At 37.8% G+C, this 16,057-nt stretch overlaps 1 protein-coding gene across 1 annotated transcript in view; it reads right to left on the reverse strand.

Moving 5' to 3' along the window:
- DGKH (diacylglycerol kinase eta) overlaps nt 1-16,057 on the reverse strand; it is a 314,831-nt gene that overhangs the window by 160,396 nt on the left and 138,378 nt on the right. The window contains exons 2-3 of the mRNA XM_007948176.1: nt 9,089-9,199; nt 7,865-7,945 (exon numbers count right to left, since the gene is read on the reverse strand). Of these exons, the coding sequence (XP_007946367.1) occupies nt 7,865-7,945; nt 9,089-9,199 (192 nt within the window). The remainder of the gene's footprint in view (nt 1-7,864; nt 7,946-9,088; nt 9,200-16,057) is intronic.

Raw genomic sequence — 16,057 nt, forward strand, 5'->3', positions numbered from 1 at the left:
GGTTAATTCTTAGGTCTTACCTCCATTCGGGAATCTCCAAGCCATCTGTGCCATCAGGATCGCTGCCAGACTGTAGCTCTGCCTCCTTTTTTGGTATTTTCACACAAATTCTTCTGCTAGTTGGGATTTAGTCCACTTCTATATCCTTCCTTTCAAGGTTCAGGGGTGCAAGATTATCTTCTGTGTCTATGTTAATTGTTTTCCCTTTTTTTTGTTGAAGAGGGTCTGTGCAGTCTTTCTGCCTAGTCCACCATCTTCCCAGGACCCCCCGATTCTAGTTCTTACATGTACTGGATGTTAGCCTCTCTGTTTCAGATTCCTCATGTGTGAAGTGGGAATTATAATCGCTCCTACCTTATAGGGTTAATATGAAGTGCTAAATTAGTTATCCTTTATGAAACATTTAGTATAGGCACACAGTAATTACAATATTATCAAACAAAATTGTCAACTTATTTAAGTGATTATTTATTTATGTGACTATCTAAATAGCTCTTGTGTGATGTGCATTTCCAAATAATATAAAAGAAAAGTTAACTTTTGGTTTCTTCTTTTGTAAACTCAGAAGACTGAGATATTCGTCGATAAAAGTAAACGGAGGCTTTCTTAGTTCAAAGGATCTGACATCTCTTTTAAGAGAGGAACCAAATTATAATAACTGAGAGGAAGCTAAGGGGAAACAGAATAAACAGAAAGTAAACATTCAAAAAGAAAAAAAAAAAAAAAAACCTCTTAAGAACTTTTTTCCTTCCATTAAAGCAGCCTGCTTGTTTCAATTCTACAATTAATGTGAGAGCAATTCAGACTATTTAAAAAGAACTAATATATAGAAAACTTTGTCAGTATGCTAAGTGAATGCATAATTCCTAGCACTTAAATGTGCCTTAAAAGTATGTTCTCTTTGTTATCCATTTGTTGTAATGTATTCTTTTTAAAACCTCATACAAGGAATTATAATCTAACACTAATCAACTCTCAGTCATATCTGCTGTGACAAGTCATCCATGAACTAGATTGACCCTTTGTCCCAGTCCTCATTTAGTTCTAAAAATAAGTTCTTTCCCATGGTGTCTGAGCTTCAAACAACTGTCTAAGCCAGAAGCCAGGATGGATTCACCACCCATAACCGTGGGAGTTTAGACACACCTGCAGATCACTCACTTAAAATGTTAATGATGGTTAAATGAAGCAATGAACTGCACCTATATTTCTTTCTAGCTCAAAGAAAATGGTCTATTTTTCTTTACGGATTTCCATAAGAAATTTTTTAAATGCCAATACAAAATATTTATTTAAGATGATCCATTTGTTTGGTTAACTTTCACCCTAATCTTCATTAAAATTTAAAGAAAACTATCATTAGATTAGCCCACTTTAAAAGCTTAACAATATCCCCTATTATTGGGATGACCTTCAAATAATTTAAAAATAAAAAAATTCTTCTTTAGCCAAAAAAAACATAAAAATCTTACTTAACAAGGAACTATAATCATTAATTACATAACAGTTGCTTCCCCAAATTACACTTAGTAATTTAAGAATGGAAACAATTCTTGAATATACCTTTGAATAACAAGAAAGATGAAATGTTTTCTCAAGATAACATTCATGTCCTTGAAAATTTCCAAACTTTTAGAAATTAGAAACATATTGTCACTTGTGAAGGGAACAGATCATTCAGGATAAAAAAAAAAAAAAAAGCTAGTATATATCAAATTCTATGTGTACTTCACTGTGGTAGGCATGGTAGGGTAGTATCAATTTAATTTGATCTTCACAATCCTACAAGACAGGAACTAGTTCACAGACAGATGAGGAAACTGAGAGTAACAAGAGTTAACTAATTTGTCCAAGGTCACATAATTGGAATTTTTGGCCAAGCCAGGACCCTGTTGTTGTTGTTATGTGCCGTCGAGTCGGCCCCGACTCATAGCAACCCCCCTCCTTGGGTTTCCGAGGCAGTATCACTACGGAAGTAGGATTGCCCAACCTTCCTTCTGAGGAGTGTCTGGTGGGTTTGAACCGCCAGCCTTCTGGTTGGCAGTCAAGTGCTTTTAGCCACTATGCTACCAGAGCTCCTAGCCAGGACCCTAAGGATCCCAGGCCTCTTGATGTTTAATCCAGAGTTCTCTCTTACAGGCAATAGCTTGTCCAACTCTATAGACTTTTCCACCATTGTTCTCTTCTTTCCTGCATCCTCTGCCCTCTCTGGCTCTTCTTGCTAATCATAGTACATATATCCCCAGATTTTTTGAATTGCAGAGGATTAGGGTCCTGGCTAATCCTTTGAAATTCAAAAAATCTGGGGATATATGTACTATGATTAGCAAGAAGAGCCAGAGAGGGCAGAGGATGCAGGAAAGAAGAGAACAATGGTGGAAAAGTCTATAGAGTTGGACAAGCTATTGCCTGTAAGAGAGAACTCTGGATTAAACATCAAGAGGCCTGGGATCCTTTTCCCAATGTGAGAAAATATCTCTTTAACTTAATCTAATAACACATTCACATGAAGTCTAGGGTTGTGTTAAAGTTGAAAAGGATAAAGTGAAAATGAAACTGTCAGAAAAGGAGGGTAAGAATGGTTGCCCAACTCAAAGAATATAATCAGTGTCACTAAACTGTACATGGAGAAACTGGTGGATGTTTTGCTGTGTATCTTTCAACAACAACAAAATAAAATTTAGGAAACAATAAAACAACACTCCCAAATACAAGGTAAGTATCAATTATAAAAAACAAGAAAATGAATGATTAAAAAAAACATTTTGCATAAAAAAAAGAGAATACATTATAGATTCCATAGTCACTATTAGCAAATGTTATGATAGAACTTAAATGACATAAATCAATAATAAACATTAACTTAAAGGCTTTTAAAACTGAAAATTAGACTGTCAGGGATTGTTTTTTTCCATCCTCCTGATCACATCTCTGATGCCTAACGTCACAGAAAATTCTTCCAATGTTAGTAGTTTGTTGTTGTTGAAGTTTTTGCCTATTTCAGAAGCTTGTAAAAACAATCAACTCAAATTTTGGTCAAAATTAGACTGATTTAAGGCAACTATATATTATACTATATTGTATTTTTTTTCTTTTAAATAATTATATCTGTTTATTTCAACATCGTGAGACTGTGAACAGACGACCCAGTTATACTATGCATGGACTCCTGACCTACAGAACCTGTGAGATAATAAATGGGTGTTATTTCAACTCACTAAGAAAACTAATGCAATTTTTGAGATAAATGAAAAACATGACAATTATTAATTTGAGGGGTTGGAGTAGAGGACTATTCAAGAAAGACTCATAAGAGGTGTCCTCAAATCCCCAGCCCCTCTTCCCACAGAGAGGTAGAGTCTATGGCCTTTTCCACTGACGCTTAGCTGGCCTTAGCGATGACTCATAACCAACAGAATAAAGAACAGGTGATGCTAAGTAACAAACGAGGTTAAGTCATAAAAGAAAATTCAGTTATTGCCCTGCTTCTAGAACACTCACATTGGAACCCTGAACCCTGTGGCCTGTATACATGTGCATATTAATTATATGAGCATGCTATTTGAGAAAACATGGTATACTTCAGAATTCCCTTCCTGTCTTCACTGGACAAACCTTAAATTTTAAAATATTCCCAGGATTCTATTCTTGGCTTTCCTCTTCTCATACTACACTCTTCCTGGGGATGAATGGGAGGAGCATATTTACACCATTAATTATTCCAAATGTCTATATATCAATAAAACTAAATCTGAACTTATTTGCTTCCTCTTTCCACCCCTAGTCCTACCAGTGTTTACGTCTACCATGAAATTGCACTCTGTCTGTCTTCCCTATCTGGCATGCCTAGGGATGGACCCAAAACATTACTCTTATAGTAGCTTCTAGAGCAGGGGCTGGGAGTAGCGACAGGAGTGACAACACAGCAAGAGCAATGGATTTTAGAGGACTCTAAGGAATATGTAGTCATAAAATCCCCTCAAAAGAATCTCACTGAACTATTCTGTGACTATTTTGAGGGAAGTGATATATATTTATTCATCTCTGAATTCTTTGTGCTTAGCACAAATGCCTGGCACATGATGGGTACAAGTTCATGTTTTTTTAATGAAACAGGTAAAAGATAATGAGCAAGATTTTAACAGCTATAAATGGGGAAGGAATCATTCAAGATGGAAAAGGGAGAGCATAGGCAGAGACTGAGAAATAGTGAACGAGGAGGGTATAGACAAATAATTATGAGTAGCTCTAGAATTCTGAAGCATGAGTTTACAAGACTTTAAGTTTGAACTGGAGGAGCAACTTGGCAGGCAACGGAGTACCAGGGAGGTCTTCTGAGCAGTGGGACTGGCGACTGGAATAGAGGAATTGGAACTTGGTACATCTCTTAAATAATTACCAAATGACTTATCAAAGTGGAAAGATAAGAAGGCCTGAACTACAGCAACTGATTGAACTTTATCAACTGAAGTAAGAAGAGAAGAGAAGAAGGAAAATATTACTTTCAAGATTGAAAGTGATTCAGGAGAAGGAAGATGGTGTTGTACTGACAGCCCACATGTTCAGTTCCTCTTCTAACTGAGATTCTAAGTAACTAGGTAAAGCAGACACAAATAGTCATACTGGAGTTATGAGCAACTAAAGAGAATATAAAGTATTAGATTCAATGAGGCAAAGAAAGAAAGCAGATTAAAGGACTGGGAAAAATAAAAGAACTTGCCCAGCCAATGGAGACAGAGGCAGAGAGAAGTCATTAGAAATGCAAAAGAGGTGAAGGAGGAGGGAATGAAGGAAAAAATTAAAAAATCATGGAACCACAGGTGTTGGGGACTCAGAACAGCCACACCAGGAGTTTTCTGAGGTGAGCTGGGGCCCTGAGTGAGAACCATAATGTGACTGGGAAACAGATCAAGAGCCCCCTTGGCTTGGGCTGACGGCAGAGTGTGGAAGGGAGTTGGGGAAAGGAAGAAACTCTTTCTGAGTAGGCGGAGCCCTGGAGCTGGTGGACAGCAGTGGGCTCAGGTCCAACTCTTAGCAACCCTTTTTGGCACACAGTAGATCTGTGCTGCACCTGGGATTTTGTGGCTTGTTGATACACTCAGAAAGTGGTGGCCCTTTATCCTCTGGAGCATCTGCATGCTTTGAAGTGCGGGTCATCAGCAGAAGATGGGGCCTCAGAAGGACCCAGGCTGCCCTGGCTGTGCCTGCATCGCTGACTCAATTATCTCACCCTAAATGTGGACAACTCCTACCTTTTCATCCTGGGGTTCACTTCTAGAGCTTTTTATTTTTTTCCTTTTTTTCCCTGCCTCATCCAATAGGAGGAACACATTAAACCTCCAGTAGGCAACTAGGCTATTACACGGAACGCCTCACCCAACAGGCAGGTAACAGCAATAGCTCCTGTGCCACAGGATCAACAACAGAAGATGAAAAAACACCTGCTCGTCCCAACTCCAAATTGTCTTCATGATGAACAGAGACGTCACCCACATTCTCACCAGTGATTCCACTAACACAGAGAGAGCTGGAGAGTGACCCAGTACAGCCAAATTAATAACCAAAGAAGTACACATGCTCCAGACTTCTAGATATAGTAAAACATAAAATCAGGGTGAAATAAATCAACACATAACTAACAATTGAAGACAAGAACTTCAAAACATCTAGGAAAAAACAGACAACCTCAAATCAAACAAAAAACAAGAAAAGATAATAGAAACAAAAGCCCAGAGAAAAGATTTATGTATCTTAGAGGAAGAAAATGGGAGCTCTGGTAGTATAGTGCCTAAGGCACTTGACTGCTAACCAGAAGGCTGGCAGTTCAAACCCACCAGCCACTCCTCGAAAGGAAGATGGGGCAATCTACTTCCGTAGTGATACTGCCTCGGAAACTCAAGGAGGGGTCGCTATGAGTTGGGTCCACCTCGACGGCACATAACAACAACAGAGGAAGAAAAAGCAATAGAACTACCTGACAAGGAATTCAGAAGGTATATCTCTAGGGCCCTCCAAGAGCTCAAGGAAACCATAAACAGAAACATTGTGAAGACAGATAGTACCCTGGAAGAATTCAGGAAAATCTTTCAAGAACAAAATAACAAGAGAAATACAATTAGAACTCATACAAAAACAGCAATTAGAAATCCAAAAGAAGAACACTAAAATTACAGAAATAGATAACACAGTAGAAGGACAAAAGAGTAGACTAGAATTGGCTGAAGAATACATTTCACAGCTAGAAGACAAATCCCTTGACACTAGCCTATATGAAGAAAAATCATAACAAAGATTTAAGATAAATGAACACAACCTAAGAGTTATATGGGATGACATTAAAAGAAACAACATACACCTGATTGGAATACCAGAATGAGAAAAACCAAACCAAACTCAATGCTGTCGAGTTGGACTCACAGCAACCCCTCCTTGGGTTTCTGAGATAGTATCACTATGGAAGTAGATTGCCCAGTCTTCCTTCTGAGGAGTGGCTGGTAGGTTTGAACCACCAGCCTTCTGGTTAGCAGTCAAATGTCTTCAGCACTACGCCACCAGAAAAAACACTGAGAAAATTGTCAAATTGCTAACAGAAAATTTCCTCTATATCATGAAGGAAGGAAAGATATCCATTCAAGAACCTCAACAAACCCCATAGAGAATAGATCCCAAGAGAAAGTCACCAAGACGTATCATGATAATCAAACCTTCCAAAACCAAAGACAAATAAAGAATCTTGGGAGCAGCTCAGGAAAAACAAAATGTCACCTACAATGGACAACCAATAAGACTAAGCTCTGATTTCTCAACAAAACCATGCAGGCCAAAAAGCAAAGGAATGGCATTTGTAAAACCTTGAAGGAAAAGAATTGCCAACCAGGAATTACATATCCAGCAAAACTATCCCTCAAGTAAGAAAGTGAAATCAAGACATTCTCAGACAATCAGAAATTAAGTGAAAACCAGACCAACCCTACAAGACCAGAAATTTGTGAAAACCAGACCAACCCTACAAGAAATGCAAAAGGGAATCCTTCCAATACAGAACCCGAAAAGAGAACAACAAATTAAAATCAAGACACTTGACAATACCACTTAGAAACAAAACCAGAAACAGAAGCGCAAACTAAGCTCATAAAAAATGTACATAAAGAAATAAGGAGTCAATCTGCAGATGACACCAGCAACAAGGCAAATAGTGGGAACAAATGTTTTAATTACAAAACTTCCAAATGGAGAAGAAGAAAGGACAATGTTTATAGAACAAAGTGTTCCAAACTTAAGGAGATAAGAATTTACTTCACGGTAACCATGAAGAAAATTAACAACTCTTCTAAGCAAACTTGGACAGAAGAAAAACACATGGGCTTAGTAAGCACAAAAGCACCAATAATGAAGAAAAGAGAAGTAACACTTGATAATAATTACTCAGCACAGAAAAATATACGGAACAAGGAAATCACAAAAAATACAACAAAAACCACAACAGAATGACAGCAACAAATTCATACCTATCACTACACTCGATGTGATTTACACTAAATGCACCACAAAGAGAAAGAGTGGCAGACTGAACAAGAACAGAAGACCCACTGGTATGCTGCCTATAAGAGACCCATCTTAGACACAAAGAAAAACAAATTAAAAATTAAGGGATGGAAAAATATATACCAAGCTAATGGCAACCAAAAAACGGCAGAAGTAGCAATATTAATTTCTGATAAAACAGACTTCAAGGTGAAAACCAGCATAAGGGATAACACTTGTTGTTAGGTGCCATCGAGTTGGCTCCGACTCATAGCGACCCTATGTACAACAGGATGAAACACTGCCTTTTGAGTAAGGAGTTATCAGAGTATAACCATACCGTGAAGCTGTTGTTTGCATTTTTTGTGCTTGCTTCAGCTACACTGGCATCTGAGAGGTCAACTTCATCAAATATCAGAGACTGTTAATGAAAAAGAACACAGACAAATTAAACACAAACCTAAATACATGTTCCCTAATACTTTTTTTTACTACCAGGTCATGTCTATGAAGGTATTTCAGGAATTAGGAAGAAAAGAGGAATAAAAAGTTAGTGACACTGTGCAAATTCTTTAAAGGAAAAGTGCATGTGTACCAACTCATCAGCAAGTAAAATCATAAGTACAACTAACCTATAAATCCCAAACCGAAAAGGATTTTAAAGAACCCACTGGCACTCTCAATGCAAATGTTCTTTGCTCTATGGACAAATAATAACACATCACCATGGAGTCAATTTCGACTCGCAGTGACCCAATGGGACAGAGCAGAACTGCTCTATGGGGTTTCCAAGGCTGTAACATCTATGACAGCTGATGTGGTTGAAACATTGCCCTTTCGGTTAGCAGCCAAGTACTTAACCACTGTGCCACCAACGCTCCTTATCTCATTTAAACTTCTTCTCACCAATAAATGCTGCCCACAACCACTCCACAGGAATGTACAGAGTTGGGATATGAGCTCTTGCCTGAGTCCAGAGTATGAATTCTTAGTAACTATAGCAATTTTAGGAGCTCTGGTGGCATAGTGCCTAAGGCATTTGACTGCTAACCAGCCACTCCTCAGAGAGAAGACTGGGCAACCTACTTCCGTAGAAACACTGCCTTGGAAACCCAAGGAGGGGTCGCTATGAGTTGGAAATGACTAGACGGCACTGAGTTTTTTTGGTTTTGGTTTTCTTTTGCAATAGCAATTTTCTTTCTCATAGTCAGAGACAAGCTTATTTGTAAGGGTCAAAAGTAGCAATAAAGGAGGAGAATTTTGAGTTTACTATATCTAATAAAGTTAAACTTAGTGTTTCATTTTAATTGGAAGGAAAGAATAAAGGAAAAAAGCAAACTATGGAGCCTTGCTGTAAGATTGCACTTAAGGGACATGCCATTAGACAGACTCAAATAGAACCCTATGGGATGTAGTCCAAGATGAAATATATTTACGCGAAATCCAGTAGAAGAGTAATAACAGAACAGTGAGTCCCCAAGACTAAAACAAACAGCTTATAGCACGAAAAATTTAAATCCATCAACAAATGCAAGTGCACACAACTAGTATTTTCTCTAATTACCTTTGAGTCCTTCGCATAATAAAGGGTACGGCCTCGAAGTTTGAAGTATCGCTTTTTCCACCTTTGGAAAGAACTGGTTTGCTTCAGTAGTTGCCCCTCTTTAATACTGGTCTGTGGAGAAGTAGAAGCAAAATGACATGATTAAAATGAAATTAAAAATGAATAACACATCATTAAATCCATGTCTGTGACTCCAGAATGTATAACCAACTATTACATTATACTGACTCTTAGCACCTTGCTCTAGAATAGTTCCCCAGAAATTGTCATGAGCTGATTAAAATGTAACAATGACATATAACAATAAAAGCACAAGCAGCAAAAGACAAAACAGATAAACGAGACCTCAGAAAAAGTAAATACTTTTGTTCATCAAGGGACTTTATGAACAAAGTGAAGATATAACAGATCAGGCGATATTTGGGAACTATATATCTGATAAAGATATAAATCCGAAATATGTTTTTTAAAAAACTTCTAAAACGTAACAAAAAGACATAAAATCCAATTAAAAAAAAAAAACAGGCAAAGGACTTGAACAGTTTACCAAAGAAGATATTCAAATGCTCAACAAGTACATGAAAAGATGTTCAATATCATTAGCCATTCTTGCTGTGGGTCTACGAGTCCATTCTGAGCCATTAGGAACACGTAAATCAAAACCATAATGAGATATTATCTCACTCCCATTAGAATGGCAATGTTCAAAGAAGTGGAAAACAAAGGTGTTGGCAAGGATGTGGAGAAACTGAAACCCTCATCCATTGCTAGTGGGAATATAAAATGGTAAAGCCGCTGTGGAAAAGTTTTGTGGTTCCTCAAAAAGTTGAACTATGACTACCATATTATCCAGCAATTCCAATCCTGGGTACATACCCAGAAGAAGTGAGGAGAGAAACGCAAACAATAACCTGTATAGCAGTATCTATTGCAGCACTTTTCACAATAGCCAAAAGATGAACCAACTGAAATATCCATCAACAGAAGAATGGACAAACAAAATGTGATACATACATGCAATGGAATATTACTCAGTCATAAAGAGAAACAAAGTCCTGATACATGCTATGACATGGATGAACCTTGAAACATGCTATGACATGGATGAACCTTGAAAAAAACGTAAAAAATTATGTTGAGTGAATTAAGTCAGCTGCAAAAGGACAGATACTGGAGGAGCTCACATGAAATAAGCAAAGAGATAGAAAACAAAGATTATTAGTGGTTCCCAGGGGTTAGAAGGAGGGGTAAAAGAGGAGTCTTTGCTTAGGGGGCACTGAGTTTATGTTATTGATGGAGAGACTTGGAAAAGGATAATGACAGTAGTTACACAACATGAAGAATGTAATCAATGCTACTAAATTTAATATGTGAAAATCGTTGAGTTTGTGAATATTTTGGTATGTATGTTTCCACCTCACACACTCAAACAAAATAATTATGGGAAAATACTTTTGAAACTTCAATACTAACAACAGACAGACTTCAAGATGAGCTCCATCCCATGTTAACAGTATGAACCAAATCAAATTACTCCTACTCTCTGTGCCCTATTTTCCTCATCCTTAAAAAAAAAAAAGGAATATTACTAATTTCACAAGTTTGTTACATCTAATTTAATTATAAGATAATGCCTATAAAGCACTTACTGCCTATGAAGCACTTAAGGAGCCCTGGTGGTGCAATGGTTAAGCACTAGGCTGCTAACTGAAAGGTCGGTGGTTTGAACCCACCAGCTGCTCCATGGGAGAAAAGATCTGAAGATCTGCTCCCATGAAGATTATAGCCTAGGAAACCCTATGGGGCAGTTGTACTCTATTATATGGGGTCCTTAGGAGTTGGAATCAATTCAACAGCACCTAACAACAGAAACAAAACAATGAGCACATTGTCTCATTTACAGAAAACGTTCAATAAGTAGCATGCTCTATCATTATTCTATTAAACTCAAGGAATATTTGCCAGGCGCCAAACTAAGAGCTTCTTGGAAAAAGAAAGTAAGTGTTCACAGGCCACTGTGAGAGCAAATAATAGCTGGAGTAGAAGGAGAGTTCCAAGATGAATTCAAGGGAGACAAGAACCAGTATATACTGGCCACAACAGGGAGTGCTTGTTATTCTAAGTGCTAAAAGCTACCGATGTATTGGAAGCAGGACAGTGATAATGGGGAGATGGGGAGAGAAGAAGTGAGGGACCAATCAGGAGGTAGGTGCAGTAGTCCAAGTGAGACATAGAGCATGAATTAGCACTGCAGCATCATCAAGATGGAGAAAAGTAGAGGAATTTGAGATGTTATTTCGGAATCAATCTATCAGACTTGGTGACCGAGATGAAGGGCAAAGGTGAGAGAAAAGGGCCAAGGAAAATCTCTAAGCAGCTTGGGCAATGAGATGCAAGACTGAGGGAAAAGGGGCTGATAGGGGAAGATGGTCTGGTTGAGAAATCAAAACTAGAGAGAACCATGACTCACAAGATTCATTCTTGTTTGTGATTCTAATGGGGACTGCAATGGAGAAGAAGAAAGGTTTGCTCTAAGATGCAGGCTCAAACTTACTAGAGTTAAACAGGGAAAATCACTAGTTCATTTGAAGGCTTCTTACAGAACAGTCCTAACCCATGCACGTAAGCCCTCATTCTGAAATCAGAGGTGAATGGGCACCACACTGAGTTACCCATCCTAAATAGGATAATCCTACTAGCCCACCTGCTAAGGCTTCCCTTGCTCTTTATCGAGGAGCATGGTTGAAGGTCCTGGTCACGGACTCTGAACCTCTAAACTCTAGATCTCTGAGAGCAATGCACTAGGAGTACTGCTAAGTTAATTTCACAATGCAGGAATTCCATAACAAGATCTGATGATGTTTTCGCATGAGCTACTTTCACCCTAATAATGGCAGTAAAAAGTTTTGTTTTTTTTTTTCAAAAAGGATCAAATTGAAGGCTACTGCTAATAGAGGACGTCCTTCCTTCATGTACAAAAAGTGACTGTAAATTGAGGAGTAACTCCAAAGGGGGTGGCAGACAGTGCAAAGTTAAATTATAAAATGACATTAGAAACTGACGCAGGGAAAAGAATACTTGCCATCAATTTTTAAATAAGTACTAAAAAGGGTTAAAGGAGCTCTGGTGGTGTAGTGGCTAAGGCATTTGGCTGCCAACCAAAAGGTTGGTGGTCTGAACCCACCAGCTGCACCATGGAAGAAAGATGGGGCAGTCTGCTTCCACAAAGATTTACAGCCTTGAAAACCCAACGGGGGTTGCTGTGAATCAGAATCGACTCCATGACAATGAGTTTCTTTATAAAGGGGTTAAGGTAAATTAATCTCCTTCCAGTCATAAGATATTATTTTCTAGAATTTTATATAAATGGAAATATGTAAAATGTACTCTTTTTTAGTTTGACTTCTTTCACTCAGGAGTACCTGGGTAGTTTGAACAATTAACATGGTCGGCTGCTCAAACAATAGACAGGCATATGGGGTGAACATTAAATCAGGTAGATACACTCCTTGAAGCGATCAATTGTAGGAGAAGAGAAGGGCAGTGTTTGCACAGGAAGACAGGGGAAAGACACAGGGAAGAGGTAACTACAGGGAGGAAGTAGGAAGAGAGCTGTTGCATTGTGGAAAATTGCAGTAGATGTGGTAAAAGCAAAATGTATATGAACTGCTGTATGAAAAACGAACTTGCTCTGTAAACTTTCACCCAAAGCATAATATAAATTTTAAAAAACAAAAAACAACATGCTCGGATACTAACTAAAAGGCTGGAGGCTGAAGTCACCCAGAGGTGCCTTGGAAGAAAGGCCTGCTGATCTACTTCTGAAGAATCAGTCACTGAAAACCCCGTGGAGCCCACTTCTACCCTGACACACATCAGTTCACCACAAGTCAGAGTCAACTTGACAAGAACCAGTTTTCTTTCACTCTTCATTAAATATTTTGAGATGCATCCATATTGTTATATCACTACTATATTCCTCTTTACTGTGAGTAGGATTCCATGGTATGAACATACCACAATTAGTTTATGTAGTCACCTGTTGATGGACATTTGGATTACTTGTCATTTGGGGTTATTATAAATAAAGGTACAACGAACATTTAAGTATAAATTTTGTAGGGACATATGCTTTTGTTTGTGTTGGTTAAATACCCAGGAGTGTAATGGCTGGGTCATGTGTAGGTATATGTTTAAATTTTTAAGAAACTGGCAAGCTATTTTTCCAAAAACAGTTATGCTCTTTTACAGTCCTGCTAACAGTTTATGAAAGTTCCAGTTGCTCCATATCCTCGTCAACACTTAGTATGGTCAGTGATTTTAAACTTTATCCATTGTAATAGATGAGGTAACTCTTCACGTTTTTAATGTACATTCTTTTCATGACTTTAAGGAGCATTTTTGTATGTTTATTTGCTATTTGTGTATCTTCACTGATAAAGTACATGTTCAAATATTTTGTCCATTTTTTAAAATTGGGTTATTTATTATTACTGGGAGCTCTGGTGCCGTAGTGCCTAAGGCCCTTGACTGCTAACCAGAAGGTTGGCGGTTCAAACTTAACAGCCACTCCTCAGAAGGAAAATTGGGCAATCTACTTCTGTAGTGAAACTGCCTTGGAAACCCAAGGAGGGATCACCATGAGTCAGATCTGATGCGATGGCAGTGAGTCTTTGAGTTTATTACTTTTATCATGTCTTGATATTTCTTTATATATTCCAGATATATAAAGCTAGGTAATTTGCAAAAAAAATTTCTGCAGTCTGTGGCTTGCCTTTTCATTGTCTTCATAACAACTTTTGAAGAAAGAAATTCTTAATTCTGATGTATTTTTCATTTTCTTTCTTTATAAATTGTGTCATATTTAAAACATCTTTGCCTAGCCCAAGGTCACAAAGACTTTCTCCTATGGAAAAGCATTATTTTTATAAGTATGACTATCAATCATAACACAGAATCAAGTCATGTCAATTTTCAGGTATTTTGCTGCTGCTTTCTTTTCTACACTGGTCTTTTAGAAAATAAGAACAGGTATTGTTATCAAAAATACTTGTTCTCTGTAAGTAAAGGAAATGCTTAACTTTTTAAAAGTTTTTAACACACATTTTGCATATTAATAAAGGTAGAGTTTCCTACTTGTGAAATCAGTGAGTCAATGGAGCTACTATAACTAAGGAAGACCTCTACTCTCCAGTTGGCTTTTTGCTAAGGAACCATGAATATACAAGCTCAATTACATCTCTGTCTTCTCCAAAGTTAGTCACATCTTTTTGGTAAGGTTAAAATGTTTATGGCCTTGAGTCATACACATTTTTGAGTCAAAACAAGGAATATCTTTCAAAATCATTTGGTTAACGTATTCTAATTCTTAGTATAAATTCATACTAACCCTAATACATAACCACTTTGTTTTATATTCTCGGACAACAAAAATGTCCCATTGCTCATCTGGATAGCTTGGCCTTCTTGATCTGTGTTTCAAAATACTATATGCAATGATATGACATACTAACAATGTAATCTACAAAACTCTTCTAGAACATGGAGAAAATATTAAGAACGATGAAAGGATGACACTCTCACTCACTGCATGGCATAACAAGATGTCACATCTCACACAACAGCATCACGAAGCATTGGTCCTCCCTCATTCACCTACTCCCTCAGCATATCCTCTCCCTTCTCGCCAGATCTTAGCTTCTCCCTTCAATAAACCAACCACCATATATTACACAATAACTCCTAGAAGCTATGTAGTCTAGCTGCAAAGAGGCAGATCATGCCTTTCCTCAAGAACTCCATCTGAAGTAGAGAAACAGTCAATTTTCACGCTGTACCTCAGAAAGAAAAGCCTGACATAAATATTTCAAACACACAAATGATTACCAAAATAAGAAAGTTGGAAACATGTCTTCAGGAAGAGAACCCATGGCAAAGGTGAGGAGGAACCCTTGTTCATCACTAAATTCACAGAGGGTACCCACTGATAGAGGTGGCAAACAGTGGAAGTTCTGTATGCCAGGATCCCAAGTTCCAAGTTAGAACTAGGAGCACATATTCCCACAGATATAATGTCATATATCTGCCTTATTTGTAGTTAAGTCTGTTGTATGCCAGGATCCTGAGTTCCAAGTTAGAACTAGGAGCACATATTCCCATAGATATAATATCATATATCTGCCTTATTTGTAGTTAAGTCCCTCAACTATTCTACCCTGTGTCTGAATCACAATGCAATCAGTCACCAATTCCTCTTTGGGTATTGTGGGCACACCTCCATGCTGCAAGAAGGCAATCTGGAGAAGACAACTGTCCTCTTTCTTACTGAATCCCTGGCAACAAGGACTCTTTTCTCTCCCTTCTTTGAACTGTAGCCCTAGTGGTGAGAAGGCAGTAGTTGTGATACAGCTGAGAAAAGGAACAGGAAAGTCCTTGGTAAATTAGGAGTTCAATCTCAATTTAGGACTGGTTATATGTGTCTTTCTTCCTGGCCTGGATTATATGCTACATGTAGTCTGTGAAGTCTATCTCATTTGTCTTTGCACCTCCATTTTGCGCAACAAAGCACCACATATAAAACACTGATTTCATGGGAAATGTGTTGTGACTTCCAAATAACTGGTTTATAAAGGGGGAGAGTAACTCTGGGACAGTGCTCTGTCACTTTGTTTGGATAAAGAACCCCTTTCAGAAGCTGAAAAAAGTTACTAACGATGACTACTGTCTTTCCAGAAACATGCACACACACAGACATACTTACACACTAAACTTTAGGAAGGTCATGAACCTACTGGATCCATTATAACTAAAAATAATGGACTCCACATAAATTAAATTGAGTTTTTTTGGGGCAGTTGATTTTATAAAAATTAGGCCTTATTATGGCCATAAGTAAGAAATATTGAGCATGTGTGTGTTTTAAGCTAGTTTAATCATGTACTACAGCATTTGAAACAGCATAATTTAATA

Source organism: Orycteropus afer, unplaced genomic scaffold (assembly GCF_000298275.1).
Source record: "Orycteropus afer afer isolate SDZICR_OR568_19922 unplaced genomic scaffold, OryAfe1.0 scaffold00207, whole genome shotgun sequence".
NCBI classification, from domain to species: domain Eukaryota; kingdom Metazoa; phylum Chordata; class Mammalia; order Tubulidentata; family Orycteropodidae; genus Orycteropus; species Orycteropus afer.